Source organism: Anabrus simplex, chromosome X, assembly GCF_040414725.1.
Source record: "Anabrus simplex isolate iqAnaSimp1 chromosome X, ASM4041472v1, whole genome shotgun sequence".
In the NCBI taxonomy this organism is placed as follows: Eukaryota; Metazoa; Arthropoda; class Insecta; order Orthoptera; family Tettigoniidae; genus Anabrus; species Anabrus simplex.
The window spans coordinates 164,033,823-164,060,691 of NC_090279.1; the positions used below are offsets into that span (position 1 = coordinate 164,033,823).

The following is a 26,869-nucleotide window of genomic DNA, read 5'->3' on the forward strand; positions in this document are numbered from 1 at the left end:
ATTCACATTCATATAAGAGTACGCTCCACACAAATGACATCACAAAACTTTTCCTAATCTCAATGTCTAGATGTATATCGGTCAGAAGATTTCTTTTGTTGCTGAATGCTTGTTTGGGAAGTGTTATTCTTCTTCTTATCTCTTTGCTGCAATGGTTATCATTTGTGATTACACTTCCGAGGTAAGGGAAACTGGTGACTTGTTTCACTACTTTGTTAGCAAGCCTGATGTTGGTGTGATTTCCCTCAGGATGTTTACTTAAAACTAATATTTTTGTCTTCTTCACGTTAACGTTTAAGTATAAATCTACTAAATTTGATGACAGTAGGCTATATTCAGCATCTTGGATAATTCCTTTCCTGAGTCTGCAACCACTGCTATATCATCTGCAAATCGAATACAATGGATGTGTTATCCATTTATTCTAATTTCTTTTGTGTTTGTCTTGAACGTCTTTATAGCTTTTTCGATGAAACATTAAAGAGGTACGGTGATAGTGGGGAAACCCTGTCTTACTCCCTTCCTGATTTTTACTTCCTGGGCTGCTTCCTTCGATGTCTACTATTGTGGTATGATCTTCATAAAGTCGTAGTATCAGTCTCTTAGCTTTCCAGTCTAATTCCGAAGATTTAATAATTTTGAAGAGTTGGTCCCAGTTTACATTATCAATAGCCTTTTCAATATCTACAAATGCTATGTATGTGTTTCTATTTATCTCCATTCTTCTTTCTATAACATTGTTCTTAGAGCAAAGATTGCTTCTCTTGTTTCCATCCCTTTCTTGAAACCAAACTGGTCTGGATCAATTTGGAAATCAAGTTTGTTATTTACCCTGGCTTTTATTATTGACAATAATATTTTGGATGCATGAGAGAACAGTACTATGAATCTGTGTTAGAGCATTCTACACTACTTCCTTTCTTTGGTATCATAACTGTTCTGCTTTTGGTGAAGTCTTCAGGAATTTTGCCACTATCGTAGCATCTGCAGATTACATCATAAAGTAGATTTTTCATTTTCTCACCCATATTCTTTAGTAGTTCTCCTGGTATGTTATCTGGACCGCAAGCTTTATTGTCACTTATTCTCTCAAGCGCTGATTCAAATTCTCTTCTTGTGATATCAGGGCCCTTATAATCTTCTTCTATATAATTTTCCAGTTCAATATACCATGTTTTAGATACATTCCCATTATACAGTTCTTCAAGATATTCTTTCCACCGCAGGCTGACCTCATCTGCATCCATTAAGATTTTCCCATTTTTATCCTTTATTATAGAACTTTTCACTTTCGGTTTCTGGTTTAAGGCTCTGATGTGTCAATGAACTCTGTTAGTTTTTCCTTCAGCAATATCATTTCCAATGTTCTTAGTTATCTCTGCCATTTATTCCTCCTTTGCTTTTCTACAAAAGGTTGTAATTTGATTTTTAACAAATCTATATGGTTCCTGACTTCTTATGGTATTCTCCCTCCTGTACTGGTTTCTCTTTACTATCAGATCCAATATTTCTCTTGTAATCCACGGTTTCCTTGGTTCCAAATTCTTATTCCCAGTGTTTCATGAGCTATATTTATCAAACCTTCTTTAATATTTTCCAATTTCGACTCTTCCAACCCTTCTGCTTTTCCTATTTTCACTTGTTTAACAGCCACCTCTGCCACTGCAATATCAGTCTCCATTTCTGGATCATCCTTGTTTACCACTACACTCTCTTCTGCATCTTTTTCACATTCAGGAGTTTATTGAATTTATTTAATGTACTGATGTCTCTCTATAGTTCTATGTGTAGGACATGACATTTAGGAAATTGTCATTATTGGCCCAGTGACTGTCTTATTTGTACGTAGGTGTAGGCAGGAAGCAGGTAGGCAGCCCTGCCCAGGGAGTGGAGACCCTGTCTATGCGAGTCTCAGAGCACACGGACCCGGTGTGTAGCATCTGGTAAGCTCAGGGTTATGAGTGAAGAACTCAACAGAATCTACATCAGAGAAGATGGAGATTGTGGAAGAGGCAGCCCAGTACTTAGGGAATAGTATGAGTACATTATTCATTAACAGTGTTTGTTTTCTATGTAGTCATCTATTCCCCATTGTAAAGGGCAGCCTAAAAAACTGCTCACAGAAACTCTAAAATACCTTTGGGAGTGGCGATCCCATCACAATAGCCTAAAAATGAGTGATGATAAATTTAAGAAATATATTATGAGAACAAAATACATTTTGGGAAAAGTAACGATTACAAGTAAAAATTACTAAAAAAGCAATCATTGAAAATAATTTTATTTCTTATATACTCAATTACTTCCCAACTCTGCATGTGACATAAACAACCATTTTCACATTCACACTCATGTTAGACTTGGGAGTGCTCATAAGATGATGTTGGTAGGAGTCTTAAACTTTGTGTTACATTCAGCATCACTAATGTCCCTAATGCCTTCCATTTTCCTCCTGATTAAAGACAAGAGAGGATCGTTGCCTAGTTGCATTTCCTCTTAAACCACCTCCTGCTTATGTAACCAGGCTTTTCTAGCTGACTGTTCAACTCCCCTCCTCCTCAAACTGTCTTATTTGCCTAGGCATTACCATGGCATCATTGTGCCCCTTTCCTTTAACTCACCAGTGTCTCCCTCCCAAGTTTCTCTATCATTCTTGCCACACTACTTCTTCACTTGCCATCTCCAGTTCTCTCTTAGGCTGGATTATCCTCATGCTGCACTAGTTCTAGGATTTATATAGTTAATCACAAACCTTGCAGGCTTTTGTTGTAACACGTCATGGCAAGCAAGAGTTTCTAGTTGTTCTAATGATCAAAAACATCTGCAACTAATATAAGCATGCTACAAATTTTAACAAATTCTTAGAGATACATTACCTAGAATAATGTAGGTACAATTAGAACTACAGTGGAATTTTGGCATAACCTCCATGGGCATCAAAGTTGGCTTGGCCCACAGTTCATCTTCCTGAGGCCGTATCTGTATTAAGACCTTCCCAACGTGCTTCCCTGCTGCCATATATCTGTCAAACAAAACAAAGAGAGTTAAGAACATTTGTCACTTGTTTGACCAAACTGTAAGTGAATCAGTTTAGCGACAAACCAATCAATTAATATTAGCAAACAGGCAGTCAGTTTTCAAACTTACTGGCATATACTCACAGCTCCCAACCATGCAATAGCATGTGGGACACAGCGTATACACATGGCTCTTGGCCGTGTGAGAGAGCCAAAACTTGATCAGATTTGAACACATATTTCAGGTGTTCTTGCAAGAGATGGCATGACATGTAATATTCAAAAGAGGAAGAACTGATTTTTCTTTCATAAAAAACTATGTTTAATTATCTCTACTACACATTCTATATTCATTACTTAGTGTCAAGTACATATTTAATTACTATTTTGCATGAAGAAGCTATACAAAATGAATGGAGAGTTCTTATAGTAGCCCCAGTGTACAAAGGCTAAGGCGATAACAAAAAAAAAGAGGATAATCACAGGCCCAGGCCCAGTGACAGGATTTTTGGGATCCTGGGCAACTGGGGGGTCGGGGCCCCTAAGTCCTGGTACACCCTAGCCCATCTCCCCCCACCCCCTCACTTAATTTAGGCCAGAAATGCAAACTTGCAGGTTATTTTATAACTAAGACTTACCTGATTATCAGCCCCAGGTGGTGGAGTTTGCACCAAAAATTGGTGTAAAATTTTTATCGGTGTAAACATGGTGCTAATTTGGTAGAAAAGCACTGTCGCCTGTGGTGGGATGGAGAACTGGAAATACGCATTGTGTTTTGTGAAATTATATTATTGAGTTCGGAAATGTAAACTATTTACCTTTTATTTTGAAAATCATTGATTATAGTATTTCTTAATATGTTGTTTTACCATTTTATTTTTTGGACAGATCAAGATATTAATTGGAACTCTAAATGAACATTGCATGATGCGAGAATTATTTTTGAAGTGATTTTTTGTATTTAAATTTAATTCTGTTGTGTTTTATGTTTATCATTTAAATTAATTTCAAGAAGTGTGAAGAAAAGACATTTTGGACATTTTAATGTAACTTGAAGAATTTATAGAAAATTAATTTTTTTAATTATTGTATGAAGAAGAAGAAGTACTAAAGGTATTATCATTGTATATTTTTTACGTAAAAAATTGTAACATTGTGCATTGGCAAAGCGCGTGCGGTACATAACTTTTGGATCAGTGGGTACTGCACATGGAGAGATTAGGTGATGCAATTCCTCCTGCTTCAGCAAGTTAGGAAATGACCATATATGGTCATGCAATTGGATTGGTGAGAATAACGACCTTTCCAATTGGCAAAAAATGGGAATCTAGAGGAATTCGCTGTCCCATTGGTTGATTGTGATTTGCCATTTCCGGTCTTATGCCGGCTTCGCGTGCGTGATAGGATTCGGCCGCGTCTTTCCATCTGACCGGCCTTGCGAGCAGGTGTGCTCGGGGACTTGCTCCGCCTTGGGTCTCCAGTTCCTCACGGTAAGCGCTAAGTTATTGCCTTATACTGATTTAAATGCATTCTTGTGTTTCGGACCTTTTCCACTTAAAGTAACTTCCGTAATTATGTAGAATTTTACTTTGCGTGCCTGATTTTTCTCTAGATTACCAGATTCACCGTATTCGAGTTCCTGTAGAACTTTGCTATTGTCTTCGGAGGCCAACCTTTTCTGGCTCAATGTTTTGTTATTACATTTAAATGTAACCTTCTCTTTTGAATAACGTATTGTATCAGTCTTGATTCTTTACGGGGGTGCCTCCATTCACTCTGAGAATCCTTGATAAAAGTTTCTCGCATTTATTTCAAGCATTAATTGTCAACTACTCTGCCATTTATTTGTGTCTTTGATTCGTAATTGTATCCGATTGGTCAAAAGTGTTAAGTATCAGCTGCTCTGTCATTTTTATTTGTTTCTTGTAATTTTTCAATTGTTGTTTTGAATATATTTGAGTTTCGAGGTGCATGATCGCGAACCTTTTCTTCCCCATAATGGCATACCTTCCCATGGACCTCAATAGGGTTCCTGCACATTCCACACTCCTGTCTGTAGTTGTCATTATTAGGCCTGTAAGTGTTCTCTTGCATATGGTTTGATTTTGTGTATTTATAAGTTAGTCGTCACGTTACCAAGCTTCCAGTGAATCGTCGCTACTTTTGATATTTTTTCTATTATTCCCATATTTATTTTATGAACTTCATTATTTCCTATTATTTTCCGAGTTCATTTTATTATTATTATTATTTGTGTACGCGTGCGAGTGCGGCTTCAAGCACAACGGATGCACCGATTTAATACCAATGAAAAATGCACCAAAACTGCACCATAATTACACCACATATCGTTTCACATTAATTTTACACCATTTTCACACCAAAAAATTAAATACATTAATCAGACAATTTCTGCACCAATTTCATGTCAAACACCAAAGTTTTTCTTCCAGACTTCTTTCTTGTCAACACCACTGTTGATCCAAATTTGCTTCAAAAATGCTCCAAAGTTACACCAAGGATTTGAGTGCATTTGTGGAATCACCTTGGTATCATTTTAGTGCAAAATTTGTGCAATTTTCTTCATATTTACCTCACAAATGTAATGGTTCACAATTGCTGTAATCTTGGTGTGAGGTTGGTGTGTTTTTAGTGTATCTTACGAAGGAAGCGTTGTGGTACATGTGTGGAGTAACCTTTGTGACACTCTGTTGCAAAATTAGTGCAAATTCTTTCCCATTTATCCCAAAATAATCATACAAAATGGGTATAATCATGTGAAAATTTGGTGTATTTTTGGTGTATCATTGAAAGCAAGTGTTGTGGTGCATTTGTGGAGTAACCTTGGTGCAAAATTGGTGCATATTCTTTCGTGTTTACCCCAAAAGATATGTTACAATATTGGTGTAATTTTGCTGTAACATTGGTGTATTTTTGGTGTAACCTTCAAAGTGAGGATTTTGGTGTATTTATGGAGTAAACTTTCATTTATTTTCACTGTTTAAACAACAACATTTTGTATTCTTATTGGCATTTACATTTTTATTTTTAATTCATTTTTTAAATATTTTGGGCCTGGGCATTTGTCCCCCTCTGCCCCCCTACCCCCCAGACCCCCTTGTCGCCAGTCCTGTACAGGTCAGTAAGCTTGACATGTGTTCCATAGAAGCTCTAGGAGAGCATTTTTTCTGAATATATTAGACATGTTTGTGAAATTACTAATTGGTTTTAATGGAAGGCAGTTTGGGTTTGGGAAATATTATTCCTGTGATGCTCAACTTGTAAGATATAGCAGAAGATTCTGGAGAAGATAACTGGCACCAGAGTGTGAGCAATACTAGAGTCCATCTTAGAGGAACAACATGGATTTAGGGCTGACAGGAGAACAACAGATTAGATATTTGTCTTGAGGATGATAGCAGAAAAATATTGGAAAAGAGGAAAAGACCTTATTATTGTGTTTATGGACGTTGAAAAGGCACATGTTAGTGTCCCTACATCTCTCGTCTGGAAGAGTCTTAGAAAACTGGGAATAGCCGAGTATCTCATCAGCAAGATTCAAACGTTGTATACCAATTGTGTCCATATTGGAAAAGGATACTCTGAATGGTTTTGACACAACCAAGGGAGTACAACAAAGATGTACCCTCTCACCTCTTCTCTTCATAGCAGTTATGGGTAACATTCTGAAAGACCTAAAAGGAGTAGGAAATGGAGACCTACAGTCCAGACTTTGGTGTTTGTGGATGATGTAGCAATATGAAATGAAACAGAGGACAAAGTACAAAGCAAACTCATTATGTGGAGAAATAAGTTCAAAGAGTATGGAATGAAAACAAAAACTCTGACAATAAAAATTAGTAGGGAGAAGTCTGGGTGCTGTTGTGGATGTATTTTCCATGACTGTTTTAATCTCAAAACATTACATAGCAATATTATCTGTACTCAAAGATGCTCAGCAGACACCAGACGTTTCCTTATTGGCAGTTTGCCCCTCCTGTTTCTTCCCCTTCCCTTCTCAAACACAGTCTAGTTTCATATGACTTAGTAGCTCAATTTTGTGGCATGAAACATATGTCCATACATATCACATGGAATGTTTGGGGGAGGGTGGGGCTGAGCTTGATCCTGGAGTTTCCCTACATGTCATTTAGCCTCTTCATGTCTTCAGCTGGAGATTTAGGAATTGTTTATACCACACTTTGCAAAGTCATTAGTAAAAGAAAACACTATTTTAGATGATTTTTTAAAAGTCCACAAAATCAACAATGCTTATTAATAATGTTGCAACCTAAAAGAATCATAAGTACAAATTATGTTGTAAACATGAAAATAAGCTTTTGGTCTTTTGTTATGTCAAGAAAATAAGGTACAATTATTTATGTTTCAGAAACCAATCTCATCTTCCTCGTGAACAGACAAGATTTTCTATTAGAGAAATAAAAATAGAGTTGCTTGTTTGTTGTTTAAAGGGGCCTAACATCGAAAGTCATCGGCCCTAAAAATAGAGTAGAATAAATAATGTAATTGTTCTTAAATGCTGAAGTGGAAAGTATCGCAAAAAAATAAGGCATGCTATCAACAGTTAGATTACTTCACCCACGTACTTAAAATTCTTGAATTTTCCAGTGACATTATATTCAAATTTAGAACAAGATTTCAAAGGTTTCAAACACTACAAATAGTAATATTGTTTTAATAAGACGACGTAATATATAATGTTTTATATTCAAAAGAATTTTAATAGTTATTATGATTAAGTCTGTTAGCAGTAAACAATAAGTTGCAAGTTATTAGAATAATTTTACCGATTTTAACCTTGTTAAAAATGTATGTAGCTGAAGATGTTCAATAATTGAACGAAACATGTCCTATGTTTTTAATAATTTAGCAATAAAATAAGGATGAGATCCTAATTTTATAATTGCTTTTAAAGTATTGAATAGGTGGAAATCAAACTTTTATTGTTCTACTTTAACTGACTTTCAATACGGAAAAATGAGGATAGTATCCTACAATCTTCCAGTCTTTTCATGGTCTGTTTTCCAGTCTGGTGTGTCACTGATGTTTGTCATGTACTTTGTCTTCTCCAAGGATATTTCCAGTCCTAATTTATCTGCTGTTACTTTAAGATGGTTCATCTTCCCGATTGTGAAATGGATGTTGTTGGCAAAAATGGCTAATCAATCTTCATTACCTTCTTCTTTGTTTAGTCTATATTTTACTTTGTTTAAGACAATCATGCACTGTACGACTGCTAATCGAGGAGTTTTATCCAAAGAGGATACTCCCTTGTATGAACATTCGCAGTTAATTTTGTACATCTTAGGAATATTAATGTTGAAACTGCAGAAGGTTCAATCATTTTTAGTCACAATTATAGAAAATAAACAGTCAACATGAAAGTTTTATCCAATAAACTTACTTTCCACAGTCCAGCAATCACCCAAAAAGTTAACAGTTAATTATGTGTATCCAAGAAAGACATGTATCAGATTTGGAAACAATCCAACTGTTTCCCGACCATTATTATAATACCTACATTCAGATGAGTGCACTCACCATTACAGTAGTCGGGTTTGCTATGTATTTTAGAGTATTGACCTCATTTACCTTGGCAACTGTTATGATTTATTATTATTATTGTATACCTCATGGTGCTTTTAAGTTTCACTGGGAGGAAAAGGCCTCTCAGTTTTAATTATTGTCCTGATGGGGGTGAAAGTACCTCATGGATCTTCACTGGGATAATCACATAAATGGAATTGAAATAAAGGTTACAAATCTCTTCATATGGTTATGAGGGTCATGGATCTTCACTGGGATAATCACATAAATGGGATTGTAAATAAAGCTTAGAGATCTCTTCATATGGTTATGAGGATATAAGTCACCAGTAAGATCCCAATTAGAGTATGGTTCACCGAGTGAGTTGGCTGTGCAGTTAGGGGCGCACAGCTTTGAGCTTGCATCCGGGAGATTGTGGGTTTGAATCCCACTGTCGGCAGCCCTGAAGATAGTTTCCCGTAGTTTCCCAATTTCACACCAGGCAAATGCTGAAGCTGTGCCTTAATTAAGGCCACGGCCTCTTCCTTCCCATTCCTAGGCCTTTCCTATCCCATCGTCACCATAAGACCTATATGTGTCGGTGTGACGTAAAGCACTAGCAAAAAAAAAAAAAAGTGGTTCCAGTGTATAGGACCCTCACCAGCATTATTTGATTCAAGAACTGGAAAAGATCCATAGAAGAACAGCACAATTTCAGCTGGGTTATTTTTGGCAAAATTTTAGAGTTACACAAATATTGCAAACGTTGGGCTGGAAGACTTGGGAGTAAGGAAGACGACCTGCATGACTAAGCAGTATATGAACCTGAAATATGTGTCTGATTAAGTGAATGCATAACACCAATAAAAATGAAATTATAAATTTTCCAGCATCAGGCATCACTTTAGTAATAGAGACCAAGTCTCTCATAGAGCATTGATACTGCCTGTGGCTTCAAGTAACCTACACAGTGGCCTCCACTATAGGCACTAGCCATGCACCTTGGTAGTTGTGCTAGTTACCAACTGACAAGACCAAATTGGCATTCTGTAGTGAAACACTGGCAACCAGGAATGAGTTACCTGGAATATTTATATGTGATGTTCTCCAGGAAACTATACCTTAAGTCACAAAAAATCTCATTTTTGGTTTATTGTATATTTTGATAGTAGGTAAATTTTTGTGAAAAACAGAAGTCTATAGCTTAAAAACTGATCATTTTATGGAACTTAGAAGATTTTGATATTGAATTTTAAGAAAATCAGTTGGAAAATGGTGTATAGTACTCCGAAAATATGACAGGCATTCAAGATATAATGCAACACATTTTATTTCTTGGCCAATTTCAATTTTTTTTAAAACTGGAATTTCGTTTGGGCCATCTTTCAATATTCTCGCTTTGTCTCATAGATTTTCATTAATTTCTGATAGGTGGCAGCGCTATAACTAGCCTTCAAAATGGTATGGGTAATGGAGGTGCATACCAAACAGAAAGCAGTTATTGAGTTTCTTTCGGTGGAAAACGACATCAGAGATATTCATAGCCACTTGCAGACTGTCTAAAGAGACCTGGCAGTGGACAAAAGCACGGTGAGTCGTTGGGCGAGACAACAAGATTGGGCAAACCTGTCTAATCTGGACTGTTCTTCCTCATCCACCCTACAGCCCGGATCTTGTGCCTTCTGACTTCCATTTGTTTGGCCCAATGAAGGATGAACTCCACGGAAAGCACTACATGAATGACGGGGAAGTTATCGATGCAGAACGACGTTGGCTCTGACTTTGACCAGTTGAGTGGTACCGTGCAGGCATACAGGCCCTCACATTATGGTGGCATAAGGCCATAGCATTGAAGAGAGCTTATCTTGAAAAATAGGGTATTGTAGCAAAAGGATTGGGGAATAATATGGTGTATCTAAGTCCTCAATAAAACCAACCTGCTTTTAGAAAAAAGTGTTGCATTATATATAGAACACCCTTTGTATATTAAGGATTTAAGAAAATATGACTGTTTCACTGGATAATGGAATATCAGCTTTGCACATTGAAATCATTTTCATAAATAATTAGGAGTTTTATTCTCCAAAAATTAAATGTCTAAACATGTTCCAAATTTGAAAAAGTGAAACAGGAAGTTTTAATCTCCGTTCTGCCTTAAGATATACAAAGAAGATTAGGATACAATAATTATTATAATAGTAGAAATGCTAATGTTAATAATAATAATAATAATAATAATAATAATAATAATAATAATAATAATAATAATAATAATAATAATAATAATAATAATAATAATAATAATAATAATAATAATAATAATAATATCTAATAATAATGTTGGATATTTTAAAAGATCATTCAGAAACTACATACAGTCAGTATCAAATTAAGGATTTACATGACTAATCTATCTTGTATCCTGTACAACAAAACTAAATTATTGCTCTTTTTTCTGGAATATTCTTAATTATGTATGACTTTTTGTTTTGTGCACACAGTCTGTCTCGCTACTTGCCCCAGGTTCAGAGACATTAATGTCGCCTGGCTGTGGGCACTACATATCCCTTGTATCTGCTGTGCAGTATTCGTGAATGTTGTCAAACAGATATTTTGTCCTTTCTGCAGCCATGCCTTTAACTTCCAACTTCTTAGGTAGTTTCTGAGGGAGATTATCTGCCTCACAATTCCTCACAATTACAGTATGACCATCCAGTTTTTTTGCCACATAATGACCCCGGACATATCCTTTTTTCACAGTAAAATGTGATCTGAGGAATTTTTTAGCTACAAAGAGCAGGGAAAATATGTTTCCAATCATACATATTTACTAGCGGCTCACCAGTTAGTTTCTTTTCCAATGATGACAGTTTTGTGAAGTTTTGACCTAGGAGTGTGACTGTCAGAGAAGAATACATGTCACATGATACTTCCTTTCGTGGTTTCCCATTTTCACACCAGGCAAATGCTGGGGCTGTTCCTTAAATAAGGCCATGGCCGCTTCCTTCCCACTCCTTGCCCTTTCCTATCCCATCGTCGCCCTAAGACCTATCTGTGTTGGTGCGACGTAAAGCAACAAGCAACCAAAAAAACCTACAACCTACTGGCAGAAAAGAAATTGTTATTTCTTCATATAAATCTGACATTATTCTCCACATGATAATGTTATTTTTATTTTGTGCGACGCAATTATCAGCACGAAGAAACAAATTACAGCTCTATGACTGAGCTCCTATGCAGGCAGTCCAAACTAACCTCACGGCACTTAACACCCTTGAAAGGACCTTGGCCTGCCCAGTGACCGCTGCTCAGCCTGAAGGCCTGCAGATTACGAGGGGTCGTGTGGTCAGCACGACGCATCCTCTCGGCTGTTATTACCCACTATAAAATATGTAGCCCAGTAAATGTAACCATACGTTATCTTGATGCACAAGCTGGTTATTTCATATTTTGATACAAGAACACAATGTAGGAACATCATTGAAGAAACCATACGTTAAGCTGTCAATGTTAAATCGCCTTTGCAACTTAAGGTACGGCGGTTTTGTCAGACAGCATAGCATGATTGCAAGGCTATTTTGAAGAGTTTTCCATATGGTGACATTACTGTCACTGCTTTCATCATGTAGTTCAAGGATCAGGCTAACAGATGCCATTCAAATCTAAAAATAGATATTTCTTGCCCTTATAGCCTTTTTCCTTTATACCGTAAAATTTTCTGTGAGCTTACATCCAGGAGATAGTGGGTTCGAACCTCATTGTCGACAACTCTGAGGAGGGTTTTCCATAGTTTCCCATTTTCACACCAGGCAAATACTGGGGCTGTGTTAAGTAAGGCCTCAGCTAATGTCTTCCCACTCCTAGCCCTTCCCTATCCCATCGATTGTCATCATAAGACCTATCTGTGTCGATGCGACGTAAAACAAACTGTAAAAAAGAAAAAAGTAGAGAGAGAAAGTAAAATTTTGTCACGCCACTTAAGGTTTCCTGGAGAGCGTTACATATCGGAATGAAGTGGTATGTTCCGAGCTTTCAACTGAGAGATGGCATGGAACAACATTAGTAGACAAATAAACTTGAGTGGAGTTTTCAAAAGTAGGAAAGATCATAATATGAGGACAAAATGGAGCAAATACTCATTTATAGCAAGAGGAATTAGGGATTGGAATAATTTACCAAGGAAGATGTTCATAAAAGACTAGGTAAATAAAGTGACAGGCAAACTGCCACCTGGACAACAGCCCTAAATGTAAATCAGGGTCGGTCGGTCGTGTGCGATGTTTTAAGAAGAAAGGAATGAGATATACAGAGTTATTCTAAATTAGTTACGGCACCTGAAAATAACATTAAATAGCTCTATATACATAACTAACTTACGTTGTTTATTTTCAATGTATAAATTGACATAACCGTCAAGATTTGTTTGCAGTGTTTTATGGATTTTTGATGTGGCTCTATTTTGTCACTTTGCAGATATCCCACCTGTACGAAAGTTTATCCCAGATACGCATGAGCATGTCCGCATCTACTCAAGAAAACGCAGTGTTGATCTTTCGAAGAAGCTCATGGGGATGTCACATTGTGTTAGTTTGCTGTACCACTAAGGTGAAAGGTCATCTCATCACTGTACAGAAGCTTATTGAGAAAAATATTGTCTTCTTCCCTCCTGTTCATCATGTCCACACAGAACTCTTACCCTTTTTGCTTGTCATAGGCACTCAACGCCTGACCCAACTGCAACCTGTACCTGTTACACTGCAGTCAACATCATAAACTTGCTGTAGGTGTATACTTCTTTGGACTTCGTGCATACATTCCTCTCACGGCTTCCACAATGTGGTCTGATACACAAGGGCATCATTGTCCTTTATCTTGGTGTGCCACACAGCCCGTTCCCACGAATCGATCATTTAAAGTTAAAAACTTCGTCACTGATCCGTATTAAACTAATAATTACAATGCTAAAAAGAGAAAGATGTTCCACTTATTCAATACAATAATATTGTTGCACGAATTAATGTAGCAACATATTTAATATGTTATGGGACCGGTTTCGATATATGTCGATGTCATCAACAGCCGAGAGAAAAATGGCAAGAAGTCAACACAATTGTAACACTTATGACACTTTTCTTGAATTAAAAATAGCTCATGTAGAAGTAGATCTACAGCAAGAGTGCTCAAGTATAATTAAGTTAAAAATGAGTATAATTAAGTTTACATTTTAAAAAAATGTTTTTAATGTGCATTTTAACAATAAGATAACAGGAATGTGTCCTTGTTAACACGTTCAGTACCTGCTTCTGAGCGGGACACTTGAATGCCTGGACCAGCCATTTTCATACCCGGCCCTCTTGACGTGCATCACTTAATACAATTGACAATTACTCCTAAACTATAAATGTTAGGAAAAAGATACTTTGTGCTTACCTCTAGTAAATATTTAGGGTGTGATATCTGGTGTCACAGGTTTCAAAATACGTCTAATTTTATACAGCCTATCTGTATTTTCGGCATAATGATTACTGTCACCGAAGTGAAGAAATGAAAGAATATGAAGGAAGCATATTCGGAACATTGTATTGGAAAATATCGGGGTATGAAAAAGAGGGTCTTCGGTCCAGTGCATTTTATGTCAGGATTTTGGACTAATCGGTTTCCACGATTGCATGATCGAATTCTTTGTGAAAGGCCGGGGCACCGCACTTATCACTTGACTCGCGTATAGATTCGTCTGCTCACACACATACTGATAAAATTCGTCATTCATGAAAATACTCACGTAACTCAAAATATCCTGCTTATTTTCTATTTGAACGTTTATACCTGAATTCACTCTAAATGGCGGAACGGGTGGACAATAACTAGGATGATATGTATCAGGCACTTCACTTTTCTCTATAGGCCTATCTGATTCGGGAATCGGAATTTCCTCGTCACTCTCACTTTCACTATCTGAGTCTATTTCAGGAATAAGTTCATCACCAGAATAATCATTGTGAACAATATCTAATAATTAATCTTCCGTAAGAAACTTTGTTTTATAAGCCATTATACTACACTCAGTAAGAACGACACGCACTGCATTGGAATCTCAAGTACCGTCTTGACGTGCGAGGAAGTGCTGAGATATTCCCGCTAAAACAGCTAAGATAAACATGAGCCCACTCAACGCGAGGGTTATCTCAAGAAGGTCAACCAACTTCCTGCTACAACTAATAACGCTGAATAAGGTGTAAGAATGCATAGATGACGAATATAAACAGCACTGCTTGGCGCGGAACATTAAACGTCTTACGCCGTCCATGGCCCTCAGCATAGGGGCAAGCTTAAACGTCTTTCGCCGTCCACGGTCCACAATGAGTTAATTATGTGGTACGCCTAAACATATGTAGCTGAAGATGGCTACAAAGTAGACGAAACATGTTCTACAGTTCTTAATTTGTCTTAAGCAAATAAACAGTATCGATCAGGTGGAACCGTTGTGTTTTTTTTTTTTCACTTCTTTTAAAAGAGAGTGGATGGAGTGAAGTCTGTCAGCTAGGCTTAAAACTTGATGATATGGCACGAGGTTTGACAAACATCTGAATAAATTTCAATGAGTAGTTTCAAAATAATTCACTGATCTTTCAGGTAACTAATTTAGAATAACCCTGTAGTATAAATTTCTTCATACCTGAAAGCTTGCTCTACGCTGTTCATGTCGAACACAGTCCGCACTAAAGGTTTCACTGAACCTTCGTTGAGGGCTTCCTGAAGAAGTTCATACAGAAACATTTTTTCTTCACTTGAAGCATTGAAGAACATGTCGAGCATAATTGCATGGAAACTCTGGTCTTTTGTAAATATATCCATTGCTACAACAGAACAATAAAAATTATATGTATACATATGTACTTAGAATATATTCAATTTAAATTTACTCACTGAACTGTCTAGATGTGTAGATATGAAGATAGTACTGTGGTTCACAGTGAGGGAGGTCATGCTAACCTGATGGTATTGTCGCTGGGTTCACACTCAGACAGCTACGGTCACCATAATAGGAATTTATAACAATTAATTACCATTCTGCCATTCTCCAAGCTCCTACGTCCGGCCCATTCTACTGTTTATATCGACCACCAGTCGACATCTATTCTGCATCTACAATCAACCTCATCTATAATCTTCACTCTTCTAAAATATTTATGTATTATGTATTTACGTATTATTATCTCCGTCTTGCCACCACTTGTTATACTTTCAATCATAGTGTACTACTAACTGCGCACAGGCCTCTTGGCCACTTCTTCACCTTGGTACTCCTCCTTGGTTTATTAAGTCATAAGTTACATCTGCCAGTCGTTATTGGACATATTCTACATGGTGTGGTATTATGTGAAAAGAAGTGTTAATCTCCTCCTGATCCTGAATAAAACATTTGGTTGATTCAGGAAGAAGGAATCCATTTCGTGTAAGTGGTCTGCATCGACCTTATTACCGCAGTGTTTTTGTGTTGACTCAGGAACGATGGTATAGATTTCGATTCCCGTAGTGAACTTGAAATATTTTTCCTGAAGGAGTAAATTCATAATTTCAATTAACTGGTCCATTATGAGATCAGTGAATATGCTTAATTGTTTCTTGGGTACCGGCACGAATGCGCATAACTTGTTAAATGCCCTTGACTTAGTATCTGTTCTGCCATCCTTACCTGGTGTGCTTCTATGTAAATTTGTGCTGAGGTGATGACCGTGCAGTTCAGTCCCTGGAAAATGAGTGTTAGTATAATTTGTTTCAAGAAAATCAGTAACCTCCCTCTATGAACCTTGTAAACTTGTGTGTTAGTTAGCCATGTTCAAGCATTTGCCAGGATTAAGTGCTGGTAAACAATAATGTAATGCCAGTCATTGGTTCCCAATTTTATTCAACATCTCCTCGTGAGCTGTATTTAATGCCTCAGTGATGCAGAAGGTTTGAGTTCCGCTTTACCCAGCAGATAATTCATGTGTGAGCACAAAGAAACTGCAGCGGTCTCTTTAAAAATTTGCTGTTACAACAGTTTAGTTCAGATTATTTCCAAGTCTTTACAGTGGAGACTCAAAAGAATTTAGTTTACTTTCATTGACTTTGTAGGCATATAATTGATAGTCTACTAATGGAAAAGAGAACTTCCATATTTTTTACAGAATGAAAGTGACGTTCTTGTATTTGCATGGCTTTTTCTTCACAACACAATGAAAACTAGGGTTAATTGTTGCCTCAGAACCTTCAAGTGGAAGAACTCGGAACAATAGTTCAAAGAATCGTTTAGCAGAAATCCCAGGGAATAATAATAATAATAATAATAATAATAATAATAATAATAATAATAATAATAATAATAATAATAATAATAATAATAATAATAATAATAATAATAATAATAATAATAATAATAATAATAATAATCGTAATCGTATGGCCTCAGCTACCATGTGACATTTCAATTTGATGCCATCTGGCTGTCTGCTCATCAATTTTGATGTTCCGTTTTTCTCTAGGCCTACTAGATGGCAGACTCAGTAAACCGAAACTCTCTTGGGCATCTATGGCTGGTATTTAATGAATTTTGTTGGGTGAACACCAAATGTGTTGCCAGAGATCTTTTACATGACAACATCGTACGACATGGAGAGTGTCAAATGGACTTTCTTCCGCCCTTCAAAAATCCGACTGCCTCTGCTGGGTTTGAACCCACTATCTTGGGATCTTGAGGCCAACACTCTACCACTGATGATGATGATGATGACAATAACAGTATAGCCTCAGCTACAATGTGTATATCTGAAGTACTTATTTGATTACTGTTTGCATGAAGGAGCTATACCAAATGAATGGAGAGTTGCTATAGTAGCCCTTCTGCGTAAAGAAAAGGGTGATAGACATAAAGCTGAAAGTTACAGGCCAGTCAGTTTGACATGCATTGCTTGTAAGCTTTGGGAAAGCATTCTTTCTGTTTATATTAGACATGTTTCCAAATTAATAACTGGTTCAATAGAAGGCAGTTAGGGTTTAGGAAAGGTTATTCCACTGAAGCTCAACTTGTAGGATTCCAGCAAGGTATAGAAGATATCCTGGATTCAGGAGGTCAAATGGAATGTATCAGGATTGACCTATTTAAGGCATCTGATAGGGTAGATCATGGGAGACTACTGGCAAAAATGAATGCAATTGGACTAGACAAAAGAGTGATTGAATGATTGGTTATATTTCTAGAAAACAGAATTCACAGAATTAGAGTAGGCGAAGCTTTATCTGACCCTGTAACAATTAAGAGGGGAATTCCTCAAGGCAATATTATTGGACCTTTATATTTTCTTATAATATATAAATGATATGAGTAAAGAAGTGGAATCAGAGATAAGGCTTTTTTCAGATGATGTTATTCTGTATAGAGTAATAAACAAGTTACAAGATTGTGAGCAACTGCAAAATGACCTCGATAATGTTGTGAGATGGACAGTAGGCAATGGTACAATGATAAACGGGGTTAAAAGTCAGGTTGTGAGTTTCACAAATAGGAAAAGTCCTCTCAGATTTAATTACTGTGTTGGTGGGGTGAAAGTTCCTTTTGAGGATCATTATAAGTACCTAGGAGTTAATATAAAGAAAGATCTTCATTGTGGTAATCACATAAATGGGATTGTAAATACAGGGTACAGATCTCTACACATGGTTATGAGGGTATTTAGAGGTTGTAGTAAGGATGTGAAGGAGAGTGCATGCAAGTCTCTGGTAAGACCCAAATAGAGCATGGTTCCAGTGTATGGGACCCTTGCCAGGATTACTTGATTCAAGAACTGGAAAAAATTCAAAGAAAAGCAGCTTGATTTGTTCTGGGTGATTTCTGACAAAAGAGTAGCTTTACAAAAATGTTGCAAAGTTTGGGCTGGGAAGACTTGGGAGAAAGGAGATGAGCTGCGCAACTAAGTGGTATGTATATAAAATAATATAATATTTATTTCTTTTCCACCTATTCAATACAATCAGTCATATAATCGTCCGGCTCCATGGCTAAAGGGTTAGCGTGCTGGTCTTTGGTCACAGGGGTCCGGGGTTCGATTCCCGGCAGGGTCGGAATTTTAACCATCATTGGTTTTTTCCTCATCACAATGCGCAGTTCGCCTACGGGCGTCAAATCACGAGACCTACACCTGGTGAGCCGAACATATCATCAGACACTTCCGGCACTAAAAGCCATATGCCATTTCATTTCATTTCAATCATAAAATCAAGGTTTAATCCTCATGAAAATATGAAATGGTACATGTTTTGCCCCTTTTAAAGCGCGTCATCAGCCATAGCATCACCTCAAAACCGAACCAGGCACCTGTTTAAAATTTAATCTATGACTATTAAAAGTGTTATTGGGTACATATAAGAATTTAACTTGATATGTAGTCATTATGTAAGGAACTAGATTAGATGCGAGAAGCATTAACATATTGATGGCCAAGGCCATACTCAAATGTGAGATATGACTTAATTAAACTAAATGGTACAAGTGACAATGATGGGTGATGATCCAAGTTAAAATATTTTATAAGACTTAATGAGGAAATATATTCCAACGCAATGAAGTTTTGGCATAATATTTAACCTTATACTACGTTCTTGTGTTAGTTCTTATTTCAAAGGAATTGATATAAGTTCCAATGTTTTTAGCTTGCAACTTGTGGACACAGACGTTACTTTTTTGTCACAGTTATAGTTAAAAACTATTAATGAACTTTAAAATTGATGACAACTTGATAAATTTGTTATGATGTGAATGGGCCATCTTCTTATGTTGTACTCTATTCCTATGTTGTTGTTGTTGTTGTGCCTTGCAATTGTTGTTGTGGCATTCTGACGTTTGACCGACAAGCTGAGCCGTAGCGCGGCTTCTCCGCTCGGTACACATTAGTCCATTCTTATGAAATATGTGTTCAGAAAGCTACTTTTAATGATGTTTTGGTTTTATTTTGTGTCTTCTAAAAGCTTCTAACAGAATCAGTTTCTCTAACTGTAGTTATATGGACAGCAATATTCAATGAATGCATCGTACAGAGGGAAATCCTTAGGAGGTGGAGGGAATCTATTATCCAGGTGCTATATAAAGGATAAGGGCCAAAGGACTCATCAGATTCTTATCGTGGGATAGCCCTATTTATCTATACAAATAGAAAGCATTAGATGGAGTTAACAGAACAATTCTATTTAGGAAACTACCTTTTATCTTAGGTCGAGGGAATCCACTATTGCACTTATTGGAAGATATACTAAGTTCTAACTGGCTTACGGTTAGTGATAAAGTAGGCTGGTCTGGACTTATAACCCAGACTAATGGCATACTCCAAGGGGACTCTCTCAGCCCATTGCATTTTAATATGTTGACTCACGATGTCATCAGTGAGGTGGCCTCGGTAGATACTGCAATGTTTGTATAAGCTAATGACATGATATTGCTATCAAAAAACAGAAAATCCCTGCAGCAAGGACTCAATAAGCTAAATAAATGGTCTCTGAGAAATGATCTAGCGATAAATACCAGCAAAACAAAAGTTATGAAATTCAGGCAAGGAGGAAATATCTCCACAGAAGATGTCTTTGAGTGCGGCAATAACAAACTAGAGCTGGTAAACTCGTATCGTTATTTAGGCTTAACCTTGCAAGTAACTGGGAAGACGTTTACTAAACACATAGAGGAACGATGCACTGCAGCAATGAAATCCATATTTGAAATAAAGAGCATTGAGAAACTATCACTTAGACACAGACATTTTCATCAGGGAGATATTGATAAGTAATAATCTAGAATCCACCCTGGCATATGAGACACATCAAAAGCTTGCAGCAGTAGATCCAGACTTCTACGAAACTCCTGCAATGAACACAGATGTATGGAAAGAGCCCAACTTTGAACTCTGACATGCCTTCACGCGGACTGCAGCGCATGGCTTTCACCACAGAATTTGTCACCAACGAGGTTACCATCACGCTTCAACCCAGTGTTCCTGTACACTCTGCAGCTTATATTGTCCACAGTACCACTTGATTGATTGTAAGGAGAGGATAAATTCCCTGCATTTCTATGCAAACGATGAAAACTTTCAAGGGACCTTATAACCATTCTCTGTTAAAAGTACACAGTGTGTTTAATGAATCTATACATATAAAATCTTAAAGTACTCAAAGAATCAGGCATCAACTCGTCTTCTAAACATGTCACAATGGGAGTCACATTTTTGTCATCTTCTTGGAGAAACGGACATAAGGACAAATGGCTTCACTCTGCAACAGACAAACATCCAAGATACGTGCCCAATCACAACAGAGGAGGTCAGCCAACTTATAAGCAATGGGAAAAATGACAAAGTGGCTGGACCTGATGGAATTTATATAGAACATTTAAAAGACACACTCCATGACCTGCTAGATCCGCTAACATGCCTATACAATTAATGCCTAAAACGTAAGTCAGTTCCAGAATAATGGAGGAAGACACTCATAATTGTGATCTACAAAGGAAAAGGGAAGAAGGAGGATCCAAACTCTTACAGGGGAATTGCCCTGGAAAATGTTATGTTCAAAACCTTCTCTAAACTCCTTCTAAGACGGATGGAACAAAGTCTACGTGCTCACATACCATCGAATCAATATGGCTTTACCCCGGAGAAATCAACTCTACAGGCTGTGCAGAATCTTGTGCAAGAAACAATAACAACCTAAGCGCAACCTGGTAGACTGTTCTTATTCTAAGGCATCTGACAGTATTAACAGAAGGATACTTACCCATAAGTTGGAAAACATATTAGGCACTTCCAATAGTGAATTAGAAACATTGAAGTCAATTTTAAATATGAACTATGTAAAAATCTATGATGGCATCACCATGTTGAGGAGTATCATTCAAACCAAGGGTATTCTACAAGGGGAACCGATGAGTTCAGTTCTCTTTAACGTAATGACCTTGGATATTGGGCAATCTACAGATTCAAGATCAGTCATGGGCAATCTATAGACTCAAAATCAGTCAAACTGCTTAGGTATGCGGATGACGTAGTCATCCTCTCAAGATACCGTGAGGACCTACAAACTGCCATGGAGAATATTAGGGTATGGGCGAAAGATAATTGTATGGAAATAAATAGTTCCAAAGCAAAGGCTATGAAATTTAGAAGGGGAGGAAGAATATCTAATATGGATCAACTAAAATGCGCAGAGGAACCTTTAGAATTTATATCAAATTTCAAATACCTGGTTGTCGTATTACAAACTACTGGAACTGCTTTCTTCCTACATGTACAGGAGCAAGCTACGGCAGCAACGAAAGTCTCATACGGCATCCCCAAACTCCAAAACCTATCCCTGTCAACAGCGATGAAACTATTCAAAATTAAAGTTATGCCGACTGCCACATATGGTATTCAATTAATTTGGCCTTACTTGTCCCTGATCAACCTTAAGAAGCTAGAAAGTGTCTAAGCAAGATTTTTTAAGAGAGCTCTCTCAATATCAAAATTCTCAAGAAATAGCTACACCTATAAAATAGCACAGGAAACCTTCTTCACGGAAGACATAAAGCATGTTTTTGATCTATTGGAAACGCATGCATATAAAACTATCATGAGGGAGAGATGGAAAAAAGCCAACGAGATACCCCAAGAAATAATGGAGACTGATGCAATGAAGTCAGAAATTTGGAAGGGACCGAATTTCAAACTTCGACATCTATATACACGATTTGCTGTCCACGGGTTTCATGGAAGGATCTGCCAGAATGAGGCATTCCATGAACCCAAGGAGAACTGTCTCTGCAAGAAATAATAATCCTTGCTCTAAATACCATTTAGTGGAATGTGTAAACAGACCTCAATCTCTAATCACAGAAATGACAAAGTGGTGAAAAACTTGATTGTACACATTGTGTTAAATAAATTAATGAATTAATTTTTTAAAAATATTTGACTTTTATGAATCTTCTGCCTGATAACAATATTAGATGAGCATAACTTTTATGAGATTTCCGAAGCAGTGTAACATTACATGTAGATTCCTCTGGTCAATGACATTCTTAATTGTATTAGGTTCATTGCAAATGACTGCAGCTGATTATTTGTCATATTATCCCCAAACCACACTGATATTTAAGGACTGTAATATTTTCCCGAGCTTGTGAGTATAATTTTTCATCACCCGAATATGATATGCGTGTGACCATGTGGTGTAAATTTTGTAATATAGAGCTCAATTGATTTCTTTTCTGGTAATTGGCAATGCGTTTTGAGAATTGTGATTTATTTCAGCAAGGTAATGTGACACGTGTATATTTTGTGTTTGCTTCATTATTGTGTGTCATCTTCGTTTGTTTCGAAGTTTTCGGTGTTGCTTTTATTTTATTTTATTTCTGTTTTCATGGAGGAAGTGCTAAGATAATTTTTTTAAGTTTAATTAATGGTTAACAAGATTCAGTCATGAGAATAATGATCTATTTTAATGATTTCATTTATTTGATCATCAAATTAACTCCAATTTTCAGTGAAAAATTATGCAAAATTATGATTAACAATTTCAAGCCGATTTTGACGGCATTCAACCGTAAATTTTTCTTTTTTGATTTCTTTCCAGATTTATGCCAGAATATTCTAGTTTCCAATGAAGAGCATCTCTCACAATCAACTTAACATAAAATTTTGAATAAAATAAAAATTGATACTGTAAATGTTTAAAATTTTGTCAGAATGAATAGGGGATTATTTTATGTTGTACCATCTTCTTTGTTTAATACTTGGATGTACCTCAACAGCACGTGAATTAATATTAAAAGTAGTGATCATCCTCCATCATAGTTTGCCAGCATGGCTTGTTATTTAAATAATTATGACAACATCTCTTTTATCTACGATGATTATTATTTGCCGAATCCTGCCCACATTCTTGGATCTACATTTAATTTTGGCATGTCAATTTCTTACTGAGTGTTCATTGACAATTTTAGTTGTAATGGCTCAGGATGACCCTTAAAGAGTCGAAACTGGTCCCATGATGTATTTAATGTTAATATTTAATCTAAATGTGTTTATGTTTCGTCGATCTAGAGAAAGCATATGACAGGGTTCTGAGGGAAAAGATGTTCGCCATACTGGGGGACTGTGGAATTAAAGGTAGATTATTAAAATGAATCAAAGGCATTTATGTTGACAATTGGGCTTCAGTGGGAATTGATGGCAGAATGAGTTCTTGGTTCAGGGTACTTACAAGGGTTAGACAAGGCTGTAATCTTTCACCTTTGCTGTTCGTAATTTACATGGATCATCTGCTGAAAGGTATAAAATTGCAGGGAGGGATTCAGGTACGTGGAAATGTAGTAAGCAGTCTGGCCTATGCTGACGACTTGGTCGTAATGGCAGATTGTGCCGAAAGCCTGCAGTCTAATATCTTGGAACTTGAAAATAGCTGCAATGAGTATGGTATGAAAATTGTGACAGGTGTGTCATCAAGAAACAACAGCAGAATTGCAATTTTGTTATCAAGAAAGGACAGCAGGATTTCATTTTTGTCTGTAATATTTTTGTATTGTGAAAAATGAAGAAATAAGAACTCTGGATTCTGCTGAAATACTTTTTATGTAACTGGAAGAAAACATTAATTTGAATATGTTTGAAATAATTTTTAAAAAATGTAATTTAGGGAACTGTAAATGAACATTGAAAGATGCGAGAATTATTTTTGAAGTGATTTTTTGTATCTAAATTTTATGTTATTGATCATTTAAATTAATGTCAGCAAGCGTGAAGAAAAGACATTTGGGATGTTTTAACTTGAAGAATTTATTGAAGAATTATTTGAAAATAATTTTTTCAATTCTGTATGTCAAAAATGTAATCTGACGGAAAATTTTGTAAGGTGCTTTAATTTTGAGGCATCCTATACTGCACGTGCAGTCACTGCTGTTGAAATAGGTGTTACAATAGGAATATTTGAGAAATTGCTAACTATCTTAATATGACCATATATGATCATACAATTGGATTGGCCAAAAGAACGGGCGTTCCAATTGGCGAAAAGAATTGGAATCTAGTGGAAATTATAGCCTATTGGCTGTTTGTGATCTGGCCATTTCCGGTCTTCTGCCGGCTTTCTGAGTATGATGTGATTAGGCCGCGTCTATTCCATCTGACCATACTCCAGTGCGTTCGCGCTCAAGGGTTACCCTCAGGGAATGCCTACCCTGCTTGGTAAGTGCTAATTCTATGCAATTTCTATCCTTTTCTGATTATGTTTGATTTTATTTAATTCTTTCTGTGTTTTGGTATTTTTGCGTTTAATGTGATTTTCATTGATTTAAATCCAACGTGTCTGAGTTTGCTCTAGATTCCCTGTTGTTTCTAATTTCAATTCTTACACCTGCATTTTGTTTAATTCAGTATCACCTTAATATGTTAAACCGTATTTTACTATCCTGATTAGGTCTTGATTCCGGTTTTGTGGATGTGTATCTTTGTTCAACTCTATTCAAACATCCTTGGTTTTAATATGTTAAGTATCTGCTAATCTGCATTCTTTTATTTGTTTCTTTTGAAGTCGTATTTTGTTAATTTTAATAATATTATTAATTTCGTGGTGGATTATCGTAAACCTTTTCTTCCCCATAACGTCATACCTTCTCATAGACCTCAATTGGGATCCTGCACCTTCCACAATCCTTCACTAGTTGTCATTATTAGGCCTGTAAGTGTTCCCTTGCATTTGGTTCAATTTTGCGTATTTATAAATTATCCGTCACGTTTCCAAGTTTTGATGTGTAATCGCCGCTACTGTATTATTTTACTATTTCCCTATTCTTTTTATTATATTATTATTATTATTATTATTGTTATTTATTTGTGGAGGCGTATGTCTCATAACAACACTACAAAAATTAGCCTTTCGAAGACTAAACTGATGTCAGTAGGTAGGAAATTCCACAGAATTGAATGTCAGATTGGTGATACATACCTAGAACAGGTCAATAATTTGAAGTATTTAGGTTGTGTATTCTCCCAGGATGGTAATATAGTAAGCGAAATTGAATCAAGGTGTAGTAAAACTAATGCAGTGAGCTCGCAATTGCGATCAACAGTATTCTGTAAGAAGGAAGTCAGCTCCCAGACGAAATTACTTTATCTTTACATCGGTCTGTTTTCAGACTAACTTTGCTTTACGGGAGCGAAAGCTGGGTGGACTCAGGATATCTTATTCAGAAGTAACAGACATGAAAGTAGCGAGAATGATTGCTGGTACAAACAGGTGGGAACAATGGCAGGAGGGTACTCAGAATGGGGATATAAAGGCTAATTTAGGAATTAACTCAATCGATGAAGCTGTATGCATAAACCGGTTTTGGTGGTGGGGTAAGGTGAGGCGAATGGAGGAGGATAGGTTACGTAGGAGGATAATGGACTCTGTTATGTAGGGTAAGAGAAGTAGAGGAAGACCAAGACGACGATGGTTGGACTCAGTTTCTAATGTATGTATGTATGTATGTATGTATGTATGTATGTATGTATGTATGTATGTATGACTGACATCAAATATTAATTTGTATTGAACAGGCAGACCTTCCTTCAATTCTTATAATTGTGAATGTTTGTCAATACGTATCATAATGAAATTCATATCTTACGATACTAATTTTATAGGTAAATCATGAAACCAGGTTTATTACCCAGAGGACTATTTTTGGTTATATCAAACTTTCCAATTTCAAGAAAGCGACCTCCTTTGGCCAAGCATCTTATACTGGCATATAACTTCTCATCGGCCAAAGAGTTGAGGACCATGTCCACTCCACGACCATTAGTCCGCTGCAGGATGAATTCCTCAAATGTTGAGTCGCGGGAGTTGCCAATATAGTCATCTGTTATCTAGAAAACAAGACAATATTTATGCAGTATTATTAACAATGAGTTTTCCTAGTGGCTGCAGATGAATGTTCTATTTCTACTTGACAGAGTTTTGAGGTTTATTAAAAATTACTTAATAAACTTACAGTATAAAATAATTAATTTATTGTAAAATTCTTCCCAATGTAAAGGGAAATCTTTCTGCTGAAGTCTCAAACAATAGGCAGGAGAACAACAATGACAGTGAAATTACTTAAAGGATGGTAATTAACCTATATTAACATAAAGCAGCAGGAATTAATGAAATCAAACCTGATATGGTAAAACATAGTGAGAAGCCTAAAATGAAATGGTTTCGTAGAGCATTAGAATAGAATTTATTGTTGTTAAACAAAGTATACTGTAATAGACAGA

General features: G+C 36.5%; 1 protein-coding gene across 1 annotated transcript in view; it reads right to left on the bottom strand.

Moving 5' to 3' along the window:
- The window catches only part of LOC136886745 (fatty acid synthase), a 367,163-nt gene that overhangs the window by 82,952 nt on the left and 257,342 nt on the right, over positions 1–26,869 (bottom strand). Inside the window, exons 23-25 of the mRNA XM_067159549.2 lie at positions 26,278–26,476; positions 15,241–15,421; positions 2,877–3,022 (exon numbers count right to left, since the gene is read on the bottom strand). Coding sequence (XP_067015650.2) covers positions 2,877–3,022; positions 15,241–15,421; positions 26,278–26,476 — 526 coding nt within the window. The remainder of the gene's footprint in view (positions 1–2,876; positions 3,023–15,240; positions 15,422–26,277; positions 26,477–26,869) is intronic.